This window comes from Kryptolebias marmoratus, linkage group LG3 (assembly GCF_001649575.2).
Source record: "Kryptolebias marmoratus isolate JLee-2015 linkage group LG3, ASM164957v2, whole genome shotgun sequence".
Classification (NCBI taxonomy): Eukaryota; Metazoa; Chordata; class Actinopteri; order Cyprinodontiformes; family Rivulidae; genus Kryptolebias; species Kryptolebias marmoratus.
In genome coordinates this window covers 22,470,463-22,492,689 of record NC_051432.1, presented here as the reverse complement: position 1 = coordinate 22,492,689, position 22,227 = coordinate 22,470,463, and the positions used below count along the sequence as shown (strand labels likewise).

General features: G+C 38.5%; 3 protein-coding genes across 4 annotated transcripts in view; all 3 read left to right on the top strand.

The window, feature by feature from the left end:
* Positions 1–11,237, top strand: part of LOC108241485 (CMRF35-like molecule 5) — a 28,070-nt gene extending 16,833 nt beyond the window's left edge. Inside the window, exons 1-6 of one of the 2 annotated variants that reach the window (XM_017425647.3) lie at positions 7,786–8,082; positions 9,751–10,092; positions 10,351–10,521; positions 10,704–10,799; positions 10,884–10,915; positions 10,991–11,237. In XM_017425647.3, coding sequence (XP_017281136.1) covers positions 7,971–8,082; positions 9,751–10,092; positions 10,351–10,521; positions 10,704–10,799; positions 10,884–10,915; positions 10,991–11,146 — 909 coding nt within the window. In that variant the 5' untranslated portion in view covers positions 7,786–7,970 and the 3' untranslated portion in view covers positions 11,147–11,237. Of the gene's footprint in view, positions 1–7,785; positions 8,083–9,750; positions 10,093–10,350; positions 10,522–10,703; positions 10,800–10,883; positions 10,916–10,990 lie in introns of those variants that run through there. The other variant, XM_037974713.1, reaches the window with a different exon arrangement.
* dnajb1b (DnaJ heat shock protein family (Hsp40) member B1b) lies at positions 1,976–6,317 on the top strand. Its single transcript, XM_017425645.3, has 3 exons — positions 1,976–3,532; positions 4,812–5,413; positions 5,512–6,317. Exons 1-3 carry the CDS (start codon positions 3,322–3,324, stop codon positions 5,743–5,745), a joined length of 1,047 nt encoding a protein of 348 aa, XP_017281134.1. The 5' UTR covers positions 1,976–3,321; the 3' UTR covers positions 5,746–6,317.
* Positions 11,238–14,894: 3,657 nt separating the features above from the next.
* On the top strand, positions 14,895–20,830 carry LOC108241476 (CMRF35-like molecule 9). The gene is made up of 6 exons (XM_017425626.3): positions 14,895–15,027; positions 15,134–15,454; positions 17,025–17,132; positions 17,211–17,252; positions 17,333–17,484; positions 20,005–20,830. The coding sequence occupies exons 1-6, from the start codon at positions 14,991–14,993 to the stop codon at positions 20,320–20,322; spliced, it is 978 nt and encodes a 325-aa protein (XP_017281115.1). The 5' UTR covers positions 14,895–14,990; the 3' UTR covers positions 20,323–20,830.
* Positions 20,831–22,227: the final 1,397 nt, after the last annotated feature.

The following is a 22,227-nucleotide window of genomic DNA, read 5'->3' as shown; positions in this document are numbered from 1 at the left end:
ACACAGAGCATAATCGAGGTTAGACGCTGAGGTGGAGAATCTAACCCGGAAGGTTTGATGCTCCAGCGAAGATCTGGTCTCAGCCTGAGGCTTAAATGCTGGATGGTCTCGTCAGCAGGATCAGGAACACCTGTGGAGTGAAAGTTAGTAACGCCGCCCAAGGGCGGAGCTAAACCCAGATCCTCACAGATTTAAGAAGAACTAAACTAGAAATAAATTATTGGTTAAATTTGCAAGGCAATAGCTTAGATCATCCAACTTGGGAAATTTTGAATCCATGTTGGGAAAAAGAAAAGAAAGAAATGAGGAGTTTTGGATGAATAATTGAAAATAAAATAAAATAATTTAAAATGAATAGTTTAGAAATTAGTCAAACAATTCCAATATCAATTATACCACCTTGGATTTTACCAGAAGCAATAGTAGATATGTCAATGATGAAAAAGAGGCAAGATAAATCTTACACAATAGATAATTATTCAGTACAGCTATATTTAAACAATTATTATCAATATATTCAAATTTATACAGATGCATAAAAAATAAATGGGAAACTAGGAATAGCCTTTGTAGTACCAGAATTCAATATAAAAATAGGAAAACAAATTACAGACGGGTTATCAGTATACACAGGAGAAATGTTGGCAATATTATTAGCGTTACAATGGGTAGAAGACATAAAGCCATTAAAAACAATAATATGTTCGGATTCGAGCTCTGCACTATTACGTTTAAAGAATAATCACTCTGGCAGGATAGTAGGATGGACATTCTATTAGAAATATTTCATATATTATTCAGATTACAAAATATGGGTTTGGTAGTTACGTTTGTGTGGGTTCCAGCTCATATTGGAGTAGAAGGAAATGAGAGGGCAGATAAAATGGCAAAGAGGGAAATTCAAAATACTATTAGTTTTACAGTTAAAACAAGTAAATCTGAGGGAAAGAGTATAGTTAAACAAAAACTGATGGAAGAATGGCAAAAAAGGTGGGATGGAGGAAGAACAGGAAGGTGGTTTTATAAAATTCAGAAGACAGTAGGGGAAAAAAGAGGTGGAAAAAGAAATAGAAAGGAGGAAAGAGTGATAGCAAGGTTGAGATTTGGACATACAGGACTTAATTTTACACTTTATAAAATACAAAAGCATAATACTGGCAAATGTGATTGTGGAAAATACGAAACCGTAGAGCATGTTATATTAGAATGTCATAAATATAGAAAAGAAAGAAGATATATGAGGAGAGAGTTTGAAAAAATTAAGGAAAAGATTCATTTAACAGATATTTTGAGGAAAATTTTGAGGAGTAAACATATTCAGATAATTATTAGGTTTTTAAAGAAAACGAAATTATTTCATAGAATTTGATTATAGTTTGTGTGTTTGTGAATGTGTGTATGATATAGATGGGTAGAATACATAGTTGGGTATAAGTATGTATAATCGAGTGCGTGGGTGTATGTGTATAAGTATATTTATATGTAGAGGTATATAGGGTTTTTTTTTTTTTTTTTATATATATATAGACCATCACGAACCACACTCCATATCAGTAGGTGGCGATAATGCACACCTTCCGTTGTTTGCCAACCGCCATAAAACATTACAGAAGAAGAAGAATAATGGAAAGGCGACGGGTTAACCCGAGATTTTCACACAGTTAAAGTAGTGACTGTAAATAGTTATAGAAACTAATCTTACAAAGTCCCAACTACTTTTATCACAACTTTTGTAACGTAAAAACGTGTAAAAACTGGAAATTCATTGCAAGTGTTGTAGATGTGGTGCTTTGTAGAAATAAAGCTTACTTTTTTCTCACCAATTTTTTAATGCCTTAAAAATCATGTTTCTTTTTTCGCTTCAAACACAACTTTTTACAGAACAAGATAAAAAAAACAAATACAAATAGCATACCGTTCTGATACAGATATGAAATTAAGTCACCTGTATCAGTATGTAAATTATGCACTGATATGCTTGGTTTGTGCAAAAAGTTGGAGCCCTTTGTTTAACTTGTTTAACTCGTTTGAACAAGTTCACCACATTTTCAAGGTAAACACAAGCATTCTAGTGCTGCAGAAATTACCTTATCATAAAAAAATGCATCAACCTTGCAGAGTTCAATATTAGTCTAAATGCTACATAGATCCTTATCTTGTTTAAAGTAAAATTAAAACATGATTCTTGTCTCTTCATCTGTTTTGCCACTGCTAGTTTGCAACATCCTGTTCATGCTAACACGTTAATGTGATCAGTGCCTTGGCTGCTCGTTGTTTCAGACTTAACTGCGTGCACAAATCAGCTTGAAAAATCTTTAAATGATTTATAACAGCTGTAAGGCCTGTGCAGAGTGCTTTATTCTTAGACAGCTTTATTCCATCTGCTGCGTCCTTTGCCTTCTTATCTGTTTTCTCCCAACTCAAGGAACTTTTAAAAACACTATGACTCCATTAGAAATGAACACAGAGCTCCTGTGAGGACAGAATACCAAACATGTCCATGTTCACCCCTGTGTCAGACAGTCTGCAGAAAGGAATTTAGTTGGCCTGAATTTGGGCCACACCCATGGGAAAGAAAAAGTTCCTGGCAACTGTTCAAAGGTTTCATGAAGGCGTCATTAGGCAAGATTAATTACTCTAACAAAGTTTAGTCAAGTCCCTCTTTGTCGAAACGTTTCGTCTTTCATCCAAAAGATTTCTTCAGTCTGAGGAGCTGCAAGCAAATTCAGTGTTATAAGCAGCACCTTTCCAAAGTGAGTCAAGCAGTTAGTGTTGACACCCAAAACGAATTCTTTAACGAGAAAAACAAACAAACAAACAAAAAACAAAAACAGTATGGTGAGTATGGTTTTTAAATCTCATGGCCTTGTTTTTGAGCAAGTTCTGCGACATTCACGGGCAGCAGGGAACATTTCCTTGCGCAACACATTTTGCCTTTAAATTTCAACATAGACTGCAGCAGAATGATCGTTTTGTCGTATTTTACGTTTGTAAGAACTGGCGCAATGCGCGTGCTCCTTTTGTCAATCGCTGCGTATAAACGATTGAGCCGTGTGAGCGAGATGTCGAAAAAATTCCGACCGTATTTAAAGGCGGCACGGCTATTCCCGGTGGGCGTGGTTTGCGCGTGACGTCACCGCGCGGAACGTTCAGGCAGGGTATGGAAGAGTCTGGAAGTTTCCACGCTGCTTATAAAGAAAACGTTGGGAGCGCGGCCCTGAGCTCAGAAGAGGAGGGCAAAGAGGGGACGGAACTTTGTCGAAAGCAGCTGCTCAAGCGTCCCTTAACGTTTGTGCTTCACAGGCCGCCGGGACGGTCAAAATGGGCAAGGACTACTACGAAATTTTGGGAATCAAGAAAGGAGCGTCGGAGGACGACATCAAGAAAGCTTACCGGAAGCAGGCTCTGCGCTTCCATCCCGACAAGAACAAGTCGCCAGGAGCCGAGGACAAATTCAAGGAAATCGCCGAGGCTTATGATGTTTTGAGCGACCCAAAGAAAAAAGATATCTACGACCGTTTCGGCGAAGAAGGTAAGCTCTCTGAAACATTAACCTGAACTACGCACGACGCTGAAGCTGAATATTTGCAGTTTTAGCTACCACGCGCCGAGTTGACACACTTTAGTTTGTGTGTCATGGCGTCCATCATCAGGGCTTAACTAAAGGCCAAAAGAGTCAAAGTCTCCTAACAAAAAACATCAATCTGAAGAAAGGTTCTACTGATAAATTACTGGGAGTGTAGAAAAAAAATTAATGTGCTATCTGTTTTATAAGAAGAGTTAAAATTATCTTTCCAAGTGGTTAAAAATGAAGCTCAGGAGAGCTTAAACCAGATGTATTAAAGTACAAAACCTGGTTATATTTGTAAGTAATCCGGAGTTAAGTTGTCTGTAATTATAGTGGCCGACAAAATGTATGTCTTGAATATTGATTCCTGTATTATAGTGTTTGTTCTGTTGCCATGGCGACACCTTAATAGGACAGCATCACTTTAACTTCAATTTTTGTCCATTTTTTAATTAAGTTTGCCTCTAATTAAATCCTAGCCAGTTCAGAAAAAGTAAATTCTGCCTGAAATAGTATCACTAGGCTATAATAATTTACTCTTAATGACCCCTTATTATTTTAATGATTCTAAAGTTAATCATGTTTTCAAAAAAACTGTGTAGATAAAGTAAAGCTGGCCACTTCAGCAACCACCCTGAATGTTTTTTGGTTTTAGCCACATGGTGGTGTCTAAACACTGGAAAGAAAGTTTTCAGCCTGTGCATCGTAGCTTCATGAGATCTGATTTTCCTCTCTAAATTTTTGTTTACTTGTTAAAAAAAAAACCTTTCCAAAATAATATGCTTTTTATTTTAGCCTATTTTAAAACAGAAAGAATTGAGGGGTGATTCAAAATGTTGGGACGATTCAACAGTCATAGCTGACCCTTGCCAAGGAGGTATACGTTTTCTGTAGCCTTCGTTTGCTTCTAGTTTTATTTTCTTTTATTTTCAATCAAAACTTTCACAAAAATGCACTTCATGAGGTACAGGAAAACACTTAGTTATTACAAAAGCAGGTTTTCTTTTTTCAGAAGTGTCATTACTTGCTAGTTTGATGTTTATATACAGTAAATGTTTGTGCTTGGTTGTCAAAAATGGCCAAAAATCAAATCAAATCTGGAAATGCAAGTTTTGAATTTTAAATCAGGAGGTGTAGGACCCCTAGGATGAAACCATGCACCTCAGTTTCACACAAAAATTAAATCCCTGTAAACATTGAAATATCAAGCATCTTTTTTTTTGTTTTGTTTTTTCCCCTTTAGGTCTTAAAGGAGGTGGCCCCGCTGGTCCCAGTGGTCCAGGAACCTACAGCTACACCTTCCAGGGCGACCCTCACGCCATCTTTGCTGAATTTTTCGGTGGCCGCAACCCCTTCGAGCAGTTCTTTGGCGCTCGCAATGGCGGTATGGACGAGGACATGGACACTGACGACCCGTTTTCTCGATTTGGGATGGGCGGTGGTGGGATGGGCGGCTTCTCTCGCTCCTTCAACCCCGGCATGGGAGGCATCGGTGGAATGGGCGGCCACACCAGCGTCGTAAAGAAGCAGCAGGACCCGGCGGTGGTTCACGACCTCAAAGTGTCGCTGGAGGAGGTGCTGAATGGGTGCACAAAGAAAATGAAGATTTGTCGCAAAAGACTGAACCCCGACGGACGATCGACGCGGACGGAGGAGAAAATCCTGGAGGTGCAGATAAAGAAGGGGTGGAAAGAAGGCACGAAAATCACGTTTGCTAAAGAGGGCGATGAGACGCCTAGAAACATTCCAGCAGACATTGTGTTTGTGCTGAAGGACAAACCACATCCTGTATTCAAACGGGACGGCTCAGATGTCGTTTACACTGCCAAGATCCCACTCCGAGATGTGAGTCAAGATTACATTCAATCATTAATGACCTGTGTCGGAAATATGCACTGTTGAATCACGTTTCTAATCGCCGCCGTGTTCCTCTGTCCCATTAGGCCTTATGCGGTTGTACGGTACATGCGCCAACGCTGGATGGCAGAACCGTGACCGTTTCTTCGACAGATATCGTGCAGCCAGGGATGAAGCGGCGAGTAAGCGGCGAGGGGCTGCCCTATCCCAAAAGACCCGACCGCCGAGGTGACCTGATCGTGGAATTCGAGGTGAAGTTCCCAGAACGTCTCAGTCAGAACGCTCGAGACACCATCGCTCAGGTTCTTCCACGGTCCTAAAAAGACAAACGGACCCCCAGGACTTGCACAAAGCTGCCATTTTTTTTTTAACGCAAACTCACATCAGATAGACTCATCTATAAGCTTGGCCCTCTGTAGTGTAAATATGATCTTTTTTTAAAAGAGTTATTTTCAATGACTGCAACCTTTCAGAGACTAGACTGTACGGATGTGGCCAATGCTGTGTGGTGTGGGCATATGAGGATTATTTTTGTGGGGTGAACACACTTGTACAATACACAAAAAAACAGCTGTATAACATATGAATATATGTGCCACTGGTCTATAGGATGTGCTGTTCTTTATATAAAAAAAAAAGACTTCAGTGAGAAATAGTTTTTGTATGAGATTTAAACCAAGAGCTTTGCAGTGGATTGTTTACATAGTTTGAATGAGATGTAATGTTTGTTCTGGAGCAGCGGGTTCTTTCACTGAGAGTTCAACTTTCCTGAGACACGGAGAGAAAACTGTGAGGCGCTGCGTTTGTGTGAAAAGTTGTTACAATTGTTGATGTTCAGTATGTTTCGTTTGTTGAGAAAAGAACAATAAAAACTGAAAATATGGTCTATTTATATCAAGTTTTTTTCCTATAATACTGTGATCAGTGTTTTGCTTTAATATGAAGAAACCATTTTAGCCTTTTTCCTCGTTGGCTCCTCTTCCCACTTAAAACCTTGACATTAAAATAAACCCCGTCTTCAAGTCCACGCTAAAACTTATTCAAACGCCTACAATTTTCCAGACGTTTGAACAGCAGGATAACAGAAACGTGAAACAATTAAATTTAAAGGTTTGAAACTGCATCTTTATCTGAACCAACATCTTAACAGGCTCTGTTTAGATTGAGAACTTAATGTAAATTTATTACATTATCTTGCAATAACAAACTAAAGCCCTAAAGGGAGGGAGCCAGGAAACAATCGAGGATTTGTTCTAAACATTTTCCTTTCTCGCTCACATACACTGAACTACAGAAAGCGATTGGGTCCAATCAGATAACGTACTTTGTGAGTTTGAAATGGTTCAAAGCAGATGTGGTTTTGAGGTCTATTAGCGTGCAAACATTTATCACCCCCTGCCAGAGGCGTTGATGCCTTTGGCAGTGTTTGTTTGTAGTGTTAGCAAAATATTTCATAAGCCACTGGACTGATGTTAATGAAACTATAACAGGCCCCTAACAGATCATACAGAGCTCGCAATAATGCGTGAGAGAACACATGTCATTTAGAAAGTTCAACCAACACGGCTTTAACTCTTATCGTTTCTCAAAGGGTTTTAGTTTTAAACTCTGGCATGAAAGGCGGCTAACGATGCGCATTCCTTCAATTAATGCCTGTAATTAATTTGAATTCAATCTAGTCGACCGAGTCTGGTTTAATGGTCTTAATATAACATCTCAAAAAGGCTCCTTATTAACATGAGTTTAGTTTGGGTTGATTCCTAATAAGGGCCTCTTTTTAAAGCACTGATTAATGTTTTGTTTCCCCGTAAACGCTGCCACGTTTGCCGATTTGCGACAAATGCAGGTTGCGAATTTGATGCCACCCCACAGCAGCGTGCGACCAAGCTGGTCAGGAGCTGTGTGTGGTTCTTCCACATGCGACTGAGGGCCCCCGTTTGTTAAATTAATAAATTGTTAAATTGCCGATATGCCTCGTTTCTTAAGACTTCAATCATCAAATCCAATAAACGACATCAAACGAGAGCTGAAAGCCAAAGAAGCTGTTTGGCACCGGCAGCGACCCACATGTTCAACTCTGCTGCTCGGTCTTCCAAACAAATGTTGTACCGTTTAAGGGGAGATAAACAGGCTTTCACATATGTAGTTGTGGTTTCACTGTACCATCTTCCTGTAACAAACAGTCCTCAGGTTGCCCTCAGATACCCGTGACAGTCTGCAGACAAACTGCTCATTGAGTCTGATGCCCTCCAGCTTAATGTGCTGGAGATGGTCGAAGGCACACATAGCCGGGGAAGTCTGAAACAAACACTGAGGACTTTATATCAGACTTTCAGCCCGGTGCAGTCATGAGCTGCCTCTTCCAAGCTGAAGGAAAAAGGAAATGATGAGAGGAGCTGCCACATGCTGTAGGTTGTCTGTCTGGAGTAAATATTAGCTGAGGAGGGACTAGAATCATGCCCCATTTCATGCTGAGACCATCAGAAGACGAGCTGCTGTCATTAATACGACACGACTCTTTTAATCTCTAAGATATTCATGTTTTATGTCATTAAATCCAAAGACTAATTGGAAGCAACATCTCTCTGCTGCACCTTTTGCTCTGACTTTGGATGAAAGGATGAAGACTCTTCTCGTAACATTTTGTTGCTTCTCGGGTAAGTTTCTGCATGCAGGAACCTTGCACACTCCCGTCAGGGTTTAAATACGATGAGGTTGCATTAAGTTTCTGCTCACTCAGGAATCTGTCTGCTGCAACGCACATTTATTGATCTCTAAACCGCACAAAATGCTATGAACATGCAATTTGCGTTGTTTTTACCAAAACTCTTGTGATGATTTATGAGCAGCCAGACAATTCTCCAGCCTAGTGCTTTAACGTGGATCCGACTGCAAGAAACAGGTTCTGATCTTATATGCAGGTAGCTTTACAAATGATGTAAAGCAGTCTAAGTTATTCACGTAGTGCACAAATACTTACTGAACCAAACCGAGTCTTTTTCCCATGAGATCTGGCGACACAGATCTTACTGCAAAATTAAATCTAATTATGTTTAAATAGCCAAGATTGGATTTTGGCCTTTACTCATATAAGCCCATTTAGATCTGAGACTAAAATGATTCAGTGCTAATCCAAATTTACTTTTTTTTTTCCCCAACCACACAGCTTCAACAGCACATAAAATACTCCACGTTTGAATTTTATATTGTTTATGGTTAAAATACATTCTGTCAGGATTGTTCCACGAGCACCGAGAGGAAACGGAGATTTGGTGTTTAAAGATCACCGTGACTTTACACTTTTCAGACCATAAAGACCAATCAAGTAACATAATAAAGTTTTGAAACGGGCATAGATAACATCCAAATTTGTCCAAATACACTTCCAGCCATTTTTTAAGTGTTTCAAAAAAGAGAACTAATTTACACAAACTGCAGCTTGTCATTCAGATATTCTACTTTTTAAACATAGATAACATTTTCTTTAAGCTAGAGGATATAAAAAACCAAATAAATGAGTAAATTTAAGTCAAAAGGAACAAGATAAAAAGGGTTTTAGTAATTTATAGTACGATGAGTGTTAGAAACCAGACAACGAATAAAAATCTAAAATATGGGGTTAGTTTCTGATGTGATTGATATTTATTTTGTTCGTTTTGAGCACAGTTGACAGTTCCTGCAGTAAAGAGGAATTTGTTGAAAAGCTGCAAGGCTAGCTTTGAATAAGTTGTTAACTTTCAAGATGTAATATTAGTTCACCCTAAATGCAGATGTGAACCTAGTTATTCTCTGTATTACCTACTGCGTCGCTAAAAAAAAATCCCCTTCTAAGCACGAAGTCCTGTTAGAAAATTTTCACAGTGATTAATTTGTTCCAGCTGGGAGCAAGTTGTTTAACTCTGATTGATGCAACGAGGGGCTTTTCCCCCTGAACAACCATGTGAGGTGGATCTTAAAACATCATCCTATAGGGGACAACAATGCCAGGATTCATTGAGCTCAGAGTTCAAGGAGCATGAGACATCATTTCACAAATGGATTGACAACCACAGAATCCAGATCATGACGCCCGTGAGAACCGAATGCAGCTCTGACTTCATGCACTGAAAGACTATCGCAAAACTGCCTTGTCAAATAAAATCTGTAATCAAAGTTAAAGTTTGTCCAACACAGTATTAGCTTTGGAAGTCTTTGGCTGGTTGGTCTTACAGCTTTTAGCAGGAAGAATTTCTTTAAAAAAATTATAAAACAGTCCATTTGCACAATGAGCAAACCTGGAATGACAGAATCTGTAGAAGTAACAGACTCTTTGTTTCGTCCTCCAGTAGTGTCCATGGAGGCCTCAGACGTCCTGGAGGTGAGCGGCCATGTTGGTGAAAAGGTCTCCATCCCTTGCTTTGGTAGCTGGACCGCAGGCGACGGTTCAGAAAACACCGGTGTGCATTTCTGCAAAGGCGTCTGCTCCAGGGAGAGCACCATCATTCAGACGGAGATGAAGAGGTCCGTTCTGCCACAGGGAAGATTCAGGATGGAGTTCGATGGTGGAGATGGAGTTTTTACTGTGACTATAAGGAGGCTGAGGAGGGCCGACGCTGGGAGATATCTCTGTGGAATGAGGAGAAGCTCGAACGTGTCTTACCAGGAAATCAACCTCAGAGTTGTTGATGGTAAGTTTTTGGTTCAGATGTTCTTTAAGAGGTGTCAAAGCAGAATCAGCTCTTTGTGAGGCAATGTTTGTAAGATTACATTTATGGGGTGACTCAAACCTCTGAGTGGTAAGCTAGTCTTAATTCAAAATTTATCTAGGTTAGATCTTGTGGTTTCTGCGCTTGTTTACACACAGAGATAAAGAAATCACATGAGCACACATACATACAGACAGACATTATCCCTCATTGGTCATACTTTGTCTTGTTGGCTCAAAGCTTCCAGTGTTCCTCCTGGAGCTCCCTCATCCCCTAAAACCAAGCTGCAGGCAGACGAAGTAACTCTGCCTGAAGGCAGCTTTCCATCCAGCACCGAGGCCTCGCCGGTAACGTTCACGCCGCCCCCGTCAGGGAGGAAGAAAAGCCAGCAAGAAGTGAATTATCTCACAGGTATTCTGCCTCCATCCAACAACATTCTTGTAAAGATTTAATTCAGGCTTGCAAAATAAAAGCAAAACTTGCAGGTATACAGATTAAAAAAGTAAAAACATGATTGAGATGTGAGTCAATATTTTCAAGAACCTGCTTCTTCCTGACTACACTGTATGATCATCAGCTTCTGTTGTTTGCAGACACCATAGTGGTCATTATAGTCTCTGGAAGCCTGGCTTCTCTGGTTTGTGCCATCATTCCTCTGATGTTCTACAGACACTGGCAGAGAAATGCAGGTGAGCACAGGTGGTGCACAACCTATACTCCAAAACAAACCTGCTTCACATCTTTAAATGAATCCTTTTCCTTGTCTGTTTCAGGTCAGAACACACCAGCAGCAGACAAAGCTGAGGTAAACTGATCATTTTTTTTAATCAAGCACTTATGAATGTACGAATATAAAATAAAGATAATAAATTATTCACAGGATGACCACCACGAGGAAAATGTAGTTGCTGCTTCCTCCCAGGTTGCAGTGAGGCTTCAGTCTTTGGAACGAGAGGACGGTCCGGAGTCCGTCGCCGATGATCACGTTCAGTACGCCTCTGTCTACAAAGGACTGGATCCCAAAAACATCGACTGAGCAACGCTTGCTCTGTTTTTGGAGCAGCTTTTAACGGCTAATCTCACTTTACTTTCTGTACTTTCAGTCAAATATTAAAGAACATCTGTTGTAGTATTGTTTCTGTGTGACAACATTCTCTTACTACATTTGATTTCAGAGCCTTTGTGCAGAATTTCATCCTCAGACAGGAAGCTGAAATGTAAAAATCAGTTAATTCTGCATGTTTGACAGCACTAGATGTTTAGTTTCAAAGTAGTGTTGCCAAAAGACCTGCAGGGGGCACTACATACAAGTAATAAGACCCAACATGTTTACTTTCTCTTAACAAAAAGAATATAAATATGTTATTAAGGATGATATTTAAAATGTAGCTCATCTGGAATTTATGTTAATATAGTCAGTGAGAAGCAGAGGACAGAAAGTCTCAGTTTTTCAGTAAAGCTGAATAGTGATTTGAGACTTATTTAAATAATCTAAAACCTGGATGAGAGGTGTAAAAAGAACCAAAATAAAATCAAATTTAAAGCTGTTGCCAGTGGCTCATTAGGGTCACCATGGTAACCACACACCCATGTCTCTCACTCTTGAAATAGACAGAAACAGACTAGAAAGTAAGCCTCAAACCATCACTATGTGAAAACTATAAGTTGTATCGAAAACATTCCTGACCTGTAAGTGGTAGGAGACTCTGATGGTCACACATGTCAAGTTTTATTTGTCTGCAGTGATTTATGTTTAAGATATGACAAGTTAAAAAAAAGGTCCTTCAGTTCCAGTTTTAGAGAAAACATTCTGAGCTCAGATACAATGGAAGTCTGAGTGTTTAGATCTGCACTCTGGGGGGGATTTGAGGAAAAAAAAAACACACAAGCACTGACAAACACACTGGGTGAAAGAAGACAAGTTGACCATATTTTCATGTATTAACTGTATAAGAAATGTAAAGTCTGAGGACATAAAAAAATTATTATTTGCAAATATTAGGAAAGTTTATGCAGCTCAGAAGTTAGTTTGTGACACCATCAGCAGAACATTCTGTTGTAAAATCTTCAAAAAACATAAAACTTAAACTGCGTAACAACTGTTTAAGATATCAAAATGCCAGTGCAGTCATAAGAAGTCCAACTTTCTGCAACACACTTAAACTCTGAATGATGGTTCTCCTGTAAAACACCCACACATGAGCTAACGAGCTCCAAAGGGGGTTGGGTTTTGTCATTTGTTTTACCAAAAATCCCATTGTTGTTGTCACAGCCCACCTTTTCCCAAATCAAAAACTGTGATGGAAACAAAGGATTAATGGTTAAATAGTAATAACAGTGCTTTAATGCTTACGCAGTGGCACCCTTAGCTAGTTTCTATCCTCCACGACCAGGCTGACATTCTGTCTGTATGCAGTTGACTCACTATCCTGTGAGATACTTCTTAGGTGGGATGGTGTGAAGAAATAAAGACAAGTCAAAGAAATGTATCTTCATCCGATAACCACACTCATATCCTACACCCACAACATTTCTGCCTACCTAAAAGCAACCAAGCCAAAGGAAATAGTTACATTTCCCTATAAGATGCTTCTCACACACAAGTTGCTCACTTTTGTAAAAGTCAATTACACTTCAGTGACTCACATCTTTCAGCCTCCACACCTGCCACCTGTTTTAACATAAGAAACATCTTCTTGCTTCAGTTAAAAAAGTTCAAAAGAAAAAAATGGAAACAAACAGATTTTACCAACGTCTGTGTCATGAACTGAGGTGAAGGAGAAGGAGACGAACCCAGTATGCAGACTCATCATTAAAGGGAGGGGAAACTAATTTATTAAATTAAGAGATAACCAAAAACAAAGAGCTGCCAGGACAGCAAACCAAACCTAAACTAAACCAGTAACTAAGCAGGAACAGGGCGACCAGGACACAAGGGGTGTCGAGAAGCGACAACAACCAGAAAGACAGCACATCGGGGAGGCAAGAATACAACAATGAACCAGGCTGACCGGGTTTTTAAAGGCAGGATATTGATGGGAAGTGGGCACAGGTGAGTGATTCCAATTGTAGGCGGGTGGAGATGGGCGTGGCAGGAACACCAGAGACTGACTGAGGAGGAGTGAATGTAGCAGGAAACACAGACACGAGGAACAAGAGCTGAACTAAGACAAGGATAAACACAGGAACCAAATAAGACAAGGAACGAAACAATCACAATACAGAAAACACAATATGAACCCAAACCCTGACAGTCAGAAACTGTATGATGCAGGCCAATAAATGCCCTCTGCAGCCAATCAGAAAATGACTTTTTTTGTTGTTTCTGAGTAAATTTAAAAATAACTAACATGTAATCCTACTTCAAAGATACTATTATATTATAAATGCTGAACATCAGGTCTTTAATTCTCTTAACGAGGCAATGGAGTCCCCTGATGGAGCGCCATCCAGCGCTCTGAGGAAAATACTCTGAACTGCTGCTGACAACAGTCAGAACTCTTTTCCTTTATTTGAAGGCACGTTCATTCTCTCTTTCACCAGAGAAACCTCTAACGTCAGGTCAGTGAGACATGACTCGATTCTCCTCTTTAAGCAAACTGAAATCAGTGTCTTTCTGTGACTTTCATTGTGTCCGTCGCCACACTTTTAGAAACACGGAGCCTCCCAGAGGTCGTAAGGAATGTGTTTTCTCAGCTTAGGAAGCCGAGCACATGGTTCTGCAATCTGTTCCATCAGTTTAAAAAACAAACAAACACGTGCTTACAATTTTTCTGGGACCCGTTTCCTCGGTTTAGTTGAATTCATGCACACGGATTTCCTAACAGACATTGTTTGAGAACAATAGGTCATTATTTCAGTTCAATCACACTGAAAAGTCTGAGAAATTGCCCCTCCCTGCAACTGCAGAAAAGTAGAGACTACAGCCTTATTTTATTTAAAAACAGATAATTCTGAACTGAACACGTATTGAGGAACTATCAATAAGAGGAGCAAGAGGATGAAAATTCTCCCAAATAATACAAAAGCGCATGCTTCTAATTTTACAGAATTATGTTGATGTTATTGAATGTGTGGCAATTTGTACATCCTTTTTTTACTTCCACTGTTATACCTGCAGTTGTATCTGTTTTCCTGTCCACGCTTAAAACTAAATTCAGCACGCCACCTGCTGCACATAGACACCGATGTTGTTGCAAATCTGTGCACACAGTTTCCTAAACTGTGGGAATGGGTCTCCTTGTTTTGAACCATGACTCAAGAAGAGTTTCATGTAGTAAAAAGTTTCCTCTGCCTTCAAGGCCTGAAAATAAACATCCATCTTTTTCTAAGTGTTGCTGTCTGCACTGACTTCTGCTCAGTTAGTGTTCAGTAAGTGAACAGTGTGTTTTGTGACTCACCGGTTGCAAAAAATAAATAAAATAAAACAAAAAGCTATAGTAGGCAACAGTTCTGGAGATAATTTTCTGGGAGCGATCTCTTTATTAAGCCCAGCTGTCAGAAGTGTAGCATGTACTGTATATGATAAAGCATAATTTGACATGCTATTGAACAGGTTTTTTTGGGGTATTTTAACTTTAAATCCTGTTTTAATTTATATTTTTCTAGACTGCAAAAATTACCTGCAATAATTTCAAAGCATATGGAAAAAAACAAAAGGCCTCTCATTTCTGTAAGGTTTGCTTCTTACGCCCACACTTCACATCTTCCATTGTTATACAGTCAAACCAACAGGAAGAAGGTAACGGGCGGAGGGTTTGTGTACACGTAATTTTATTGGTGCATGCACATGTGGTGGTGAGGCTTGTTAGAACAACTGGCTGCTGCTTCTGTTTACGGCAGACTGACTGTAAAGTCAGGTACACATCCGGCAGGCTAAAATGAAGACTATTTTTGTCTTCGGTTATCTTTTTAGTGGTGAGTTTCCTTTTCCTAAAATGCAGACGTGAATGTATTTCTTGATTCAAGGCTTCTATAAATGTTATTAGTGATAGCATTGGATAACATGATGTCTTCTTTGCAGCGGCACTAGTTCAAAATGCTGAAATCGACGTGGAGGGATTTGAAGGTAGAGACGTCTCGTTCCAGTGCGCCCACAGGTTAGCGTCTAAAAACAGCAAATACTTCTGCAAGAACACGTGTGGAAAAAAGGAAGAAATTCTTGCTTCTGTGGCATCTAGTCACCAAGCAGTGTTTGGAAGGATAACTTTGGAGGACTTGGGGAACGGAGCCTTCAATGTAAAAATCAGCCATCTTCAGCTGTCGGACTCATCTGTTTACCAGTGTGCAGTGGAAAGGATCGGATTTGACACGTACACTTCAGTGAATCTTACTGTGCATAAAGGTACGTGCTTTATGTCTTCACTCTCGCCTTGACATTACTTTTATTTTTGCATTTTCTTTATCAACTCTTTTTGGAAGTACTGTGAACTGTGTGAAAAGTTTCCTCAAAACAAAAATCAAATATTTTAGAAAAGAAACTCAATACATTTTAAATGGATTTGAATTTATAAATTTAAAGATGTTATAAGGCTTACTGTACATGGAAGAAGACAATAAAACTCATAGTTAAATAATTCAAAGAAAGAGTTTGTTCCAGTATAAAGTTTCTAAGAAATAAAACTACATTAAAAGTTTTCACGTTCATTTTTTCCTAGTTTTCACACAAACTAAACTTTAAAAAAAGGTAAATATTTGTGTACCAGAAGAGTGTGCTTTACTAAACTCTGCAAATCCAAAATGGTTTTTTTCCTGCATGTGTTTGGGTGTCTGTCGGTCTGTTAGCACTGGATGGGTTTTAATGAAACTTTCAGTAAGTAATCATTTGTTGTGCATCTACAGCTGAGGAATTTTTAGAGTGAAGGCGATTTAAAACGACCATGGCTAATTGACATGAGCAAACAGAAAAAAGGCTATGACTTGGCCAGTTTTACATTTATTGAGCTCAAGTTTCATGTGGTAGTAGCTGAGAGTCATCCTCAAAACATACTTTGAGTGCTACTCATTGATTGGTGCAACACTCTCTGTTTGTTAGCATCTCTTGAACCACTTTATAGATTTTAATGAAACTCTCAGACCGTAAGCAATGAATGTACATCTACAACTCATTAACTTTTGATGTCAATCCAACTTCAGACAGCTTCCACAGCTGACTGACCTTAGCAAACATAAAAAAAATGGCTTTAACGCAGTCATTTTAAAAAACATTGTGTGAAAACTTTATTTCATAGTAGCTGAAAGTTACACCAACACAGAACTGATAGACTGCATCAGATCTGCAATATCAAGTGAGCTTGTGCATAATTTTCCTTTTAATTTTGACAAAAATGGCAATAACTCATTTCTTAATATCTTAGTTTGAATCTCTGGCATAAAAGGAATTTAGATATTTAATAACAATATAAATAATAATAATAATAATAATAATAAGTTGTTAAAACTAGTGCTATATCAAGCAGCATCAATCAAGAAGGGTCAAAATTTGTGGAAATAAAATTATTTGTGGGACAACCGCAATATGTATAAATGCAAAATATACATAAAAGCAGCATACAAATCGTACTAAACTATTATAGTAGCAATATATAAGATAAAAACACACAGTGTGTTTAAGTGTCAACACTAACACTAACTAGCATAACTTTGGGAAAAAAGCAATTTTTAGTCAGTTTGTGCATGACCCGTCTGATATAAAACTGGATCGTATGATGGTTTTTTTGTCATCGATTGATGTGTTTGCAGAGAAAATGTGTTTTGTTTAAATGGGAGCATAATAAACAAAATGCACCTAAACAGGACTGGATTTTGGATAAATGACGTTCAGTATTTGTAGTTGCAGCAGAAATTCTTCAACTTTTGTTAAAGTAAAAGCAACAATAATCTGACAACTTTCTCCACCTCTCTGCTCCTTCCAGCTGCTGCGACAACTGTTGTCACCGACGTTTCCTCCACCTGGACTCAGACCAACTCAACGCTGCCGTCAAACGATGGAAAAACCAGCAAACCAACAATCTTCTTAACAAGTGAGAAGGCATTACACCGTCAGAATCTCAGTCTTTATCATTCTAAGCCTAAATAACAGAATATGTCTTGACCTACAGCAACAAACTTTACAAATGGAGAGGAGCGAAAGACCAGATCGAGTGGGTATCTCTTCAATCGTATGTTGTGCAGATTACGCGTTGACGCAATCAGATAAAATGTTTATCTTTTGTTCGATCAGGCACCATATTGCTTGCTGTAGCTGTGACCGGAGCTACGCTCTTTATCTTGATACTGGCTACTACACTTCTCAGGAAACGCAGAGAAATCTCAGAACCTCAGTCAAACACTTGCTCCAACAACAATGAACCCAGCCATGCCCGCAACAGAAAGGTAGGTCACAGAGTTACCAGGTCCCCTCCTCAGAGAACTGTTTGTTTTAGACAGCAAACAACTTTAAGGTCACACTGATCTACTTTCCTTTCCTGGTTTCAGAGGTGAACACTTAAAATGGGGTTTTCCAAACGCTACAGTTCTCTTTTTTATACATGTGGTATTTTTGTGTGGGGGTGCTTCAAAACCCCAACTACTGTAAGTGTTTCAGGGGTCTTCAACCAAAGGGACTGTTTCATATTATAAAACCAGGGTCAAATAAGTTAAGGAGTTTGGTCAAGACTCCAGCAACCTCGCAGCGTTTCATGTTTGAGCCTCTGGGTTTTATTCAAACAAACTTATCAGGAAAACAATACAGTTTACGTTTAGAAGACTTCAGTCTGGGCTTCAGAAAGGCCAAAGAAAATCAGAGGAAAACCATTTTACATTTTATTTGTTTACTTTGTTCAGTTGTAAAGTTCCTCGGTGGAACAGCGGCGCAGTTGTTATTGAGAAGGTCGCAGGTTCACCTCCAGACCTTTCTGGATGGAGTTTACACGTTCTCCCTGTGCATGTGTGGGCTCACCTGGGTACTCCGGTTTCCTCCCACAGACCCAAAACATGCATGTTAGGTTAACTGGTAACTCTAAATTGTCCCTAGGTGTGAGTAAGAGTGTGAAAGGTTGTCTGTCTCGTTTGTCCCTATGAGTCCTGTGATAGACTTTCAACATGTCCAGGGTGTCCCCTGCCTCTCGCTGCGGTTGCTGGAGACAGACACCAGCTCCCCGTGACCCAAAAAAAAAGAAACGTGGGTTAAAAAAAATAGATGGATGTAAAGTTCCAATAACTCCTGTGGGCAGATGCAAACCACTTTTTGTAAGTTTATGAATAAAACTGTTTGTGCACACGACGACAGAAATCATTGTTTTTGTCACATTAGCATTGCAAAAGTTTACGTTATAATAATTTAAATCTTTATTACTGTGAAACACACACATAAACACAGTTTTCTGTCCTGAATAAAAAGTCATCTGCACATAAAAACATAACATCCTTAAGAAAAAACTGTACCACAACAATGAAGGCAACGTCAAAGATAAGGAAGCAGTTCGACGCAATGTCAACCCAAGACATTCATCAGTGAAGAAGTGGAACTGAAATCCAATGTTTCTGCAGTTCTGCATTCACACACTGAACAAAAACTGCTTCATGAAACAAGTAGGAGAAGTGACCAGTTCCGGTAGCTCAGAACAAAGAACCCTACGACTTCACATTTTGAACTATTTCTTTTTCATATCAGGATTCGGCCGTCTTAAACAGATTATTCACGTGTTTGTTTCTGTGGGGTTGTGTGGAGTTGGTGGAAGAAATGGCCAATGCAAATGTGACATGGTGTAGTAAATAACAATAAAACATTTAGTTGAACTAATGTAATGTTTTTAAGGTTTGAGTTGCTTCTCTGATTAGCTGTTAGTGGAGATTTCTCCCCGATTCTCCAAACTGAGATCGCTCTGACTGCTGTCTGCTAAAGGTAAAGGTAATATCTCACTGGGCTGAAACTGTTGGAGACCAGTTGGTGACTCAGATTTGTGGGAAAATACGTCAATGTTTTGTTGCAGTCTCACTGAATTCTAAATGTTTGCAACCAAGTCACGCAGAGACATTTTACCTGACAAGTTTTTGAACATTACAACTTATTTTCATGTGCATGGCTTACAAAATTGTATTCTAGATTGTGCACATTATTTATTTATCCTTCTCTGCATACATCACCCATCTTGGCCCATCTTATCAGCTGCAGGCTTATTTAGGAGAGTTTGGAGACGCCTGCAACAAAATTGAGATGTGTTCAAGATGGGTTTGAGACGCCCTCAACAGCTCTGTGACTTTAAACAAAAAACAATGGTTGCACAAATTTTTTGAGCATGTTGAAAACTCAAACAAGACTGCGAGCCTCCATGACTCACGAGAGGAAACTGAGATCCCCCTCGAACATTTCATGACACTTTGAAGACGCCTTCACAAATATCGTTTTCAGATTAGTCACAGCTCAGAGAGATTCTGGCTTTTGATGCTAACAACACGGAACTGCTCCACACAGTTTACAAAGATGAACTATTCAAAAACACGTTACTACATGTTAACGTGCAAGGCAAAGACATTCTCTTTTCTTAAAAAAATACAATTGTCCATGAAGGAAAATCATCATTCGTTGAGTCCATTTGAGTCCATTTAAACTCCAGAAGGTCAAAGACGCCTTCAGATTCTCCAAAACACAACCTCCCCCATGCCTTAACTTTTAAATTTTTTTTTAATGTATTTAGTTTTTGTATAGCTCAGACAATTAAATTTAACTTAGACGGAATAACATTATTCTAATATTGGAAATGAATGATATAAAACACGTAATATAAGATAACCTAGTTGCTGAAATGTCAGCTTTTATATGTTCAATGTTTAGATTACAAAACAAACCATTAAATTGATAAATAAAATGATGACAATACAATGCTAATTTCTTTGTTTTCTCATTTTTTTCAGGAGACTGAATGTGTGAATAATAAGATAAACTGGGATAAAATATTTGCCAATAAACAGCAGAATCCAGACTTGTCTGCACTGACAAGAACTGACTGTGGCGCACCCCCTCGTGTTTATGAAAACGTCGATTTTTTCAAAGGGAACAAAGATGCCGCACATCTGCCTGCAGATCAGCAGAACCAGGACACGTCCCCCAGGATCTACATCACTCTGCTGCCTTCTGAACAAAAAGCAGCTGCGGACTTTGCTGGACAACACACGACGAACCCAGAGAGAAGTGAAAGCACAGAGAACAGTGGATCTGTGGCGCCTCACTGACTCTCCACCAGGAGAACGGGTTAGATTTAACTCCCAGGACCGGATTCAAAACCTTTTCACTGACACAAACATCAAGCTTCTCTAATAACAGTGTCACTGTATTCATTAAATCACACACTATAAAGTACTTTTTTGTGTCAAAGTAAAGTTCATCAAACTTTTCTTTCTTCTCGTGAAATCTTATGGGACTTATTTAAGTAGTTCTTCATTTTTGTCTCATAAGTTTACTGTATATTGTTAAATTATCAGCTGTTTGCATCATGCAGAGTTAAAATATATTTTATTCCTGCTCATCTTAAACATCTCACATTCAAATTTCTGCAAACTATAAAGAACAATACTTTTATCCTAATAAAATATTACCCATGAATATTTTATTATTGAGTTCTAAAGTTTGTTTTTCCATGAAAAGAGCTTCAGGAATAAACACTTTTTAACATGGTGATTATAGTACTAATTTATACATTTTCTTAACCTCTTTTTATTTTGTAATTGACTGATACTGCTTACAATAAATGTTAATAATTAACATTTACTAATTATTGTGCATGAGTTTTTTTGTCTATGAGAAATATTATAAAAATAAAATGAAAATAACTAAAAGTTCAGGTTTGCACAATTTGTTGTTTTTCAAACATTCTGACAAGCTGACATTGTTTGTTATTTATTTTTTATGTTGTTTAAAATAAACTACAATCACAACAAACCAAAGTGTTTGCTTGCAGGAAGAGGTTTTAAAGACACACGAGCTAAAATAAATTGTTTTTATACTAAATATAAACCGAGTGGCTGGATAAAGAACCTGACTAATGTCTGGTTTTAAATGTAAATGTTGTAAATCTGCCTCGTAGAGTCTCGAAAACTGAGAATTAAAAAGAGAAATGGCACCATAAAAATACATCATCCATAAAAGAGCATTTTAGTTCTTTTTTCTCCTCCTTTTAAGGTTAATTCTGACCAGATTTACAAGCTTTATTCTGTTTGGGGCCAAGACCAAAAGGGAATTGCTGCCATCTTAAAGCAACTGCAGGCCTGGAAATGTCAGAGTGGTTCATGAGGATTTGTGTATTTTTTTAAACCTTTACAGCTGTCATTTTAACATTACACAGTCGTTTCTGGAGCCAGAAATGCTTCAGGCTGCACCAGATGTGTTACAGCCACTGATGCCACTATTTGCTCTTGCAAATCAACATATATTTATAAGTAAATGTAATTCGAAACTGACAATGATGCAAAGGTTTGGAAAACAATGTTCGTATGTTCGTTTTTTTTTTTTTTCACTGCTCAGACTAGCTGGTAGCTCATCAATCCAGTCAGAATCCATTTCCTCAAACTGTTCAAAGAGCTATCTACAACAGGTAAGATATTGATTGTTCGCAACCTATCCACAGAACCTGATTATGTCTGGTAATGCATGACAACTATTCAGTCATTTTTGCAACAAATTAAATGTTTCACATTACAGAGTTATGCTGCGACTTTAGACAAATCATTTTTGATTTTAAGGTTTAACAACAAAGTAAATAAAACATGTACTAAGCCACTTATTGTTATTATATTATCTAATAATTATTGGATATTATTTGTTCTATTTTAGCTGCTGCATTGAAGCTTTCAGTTTTTTTGTTTTTCTACCTGATAAAAGTCAAATATGGACAAAAGGGTGGAGCTGCAAGACGCATCTGAAAGCTGATTTGACAAAAATCTTCAGCTTTAAAAGTTAGTCATAAACTATTGCATAATTTTCAAAAGTGACCTCTCATATAATTATAATGATTTGTTGTAAAAGTATTTTATAAGCACATAAAACATGAAATTTTGAGTCACTGAAGCCAGTATAAAACCTTACATAGGTTTACTGCGATGTGCGGACGTGTTTTTTGCCTGAAAGAGGAAGAGGTTTAA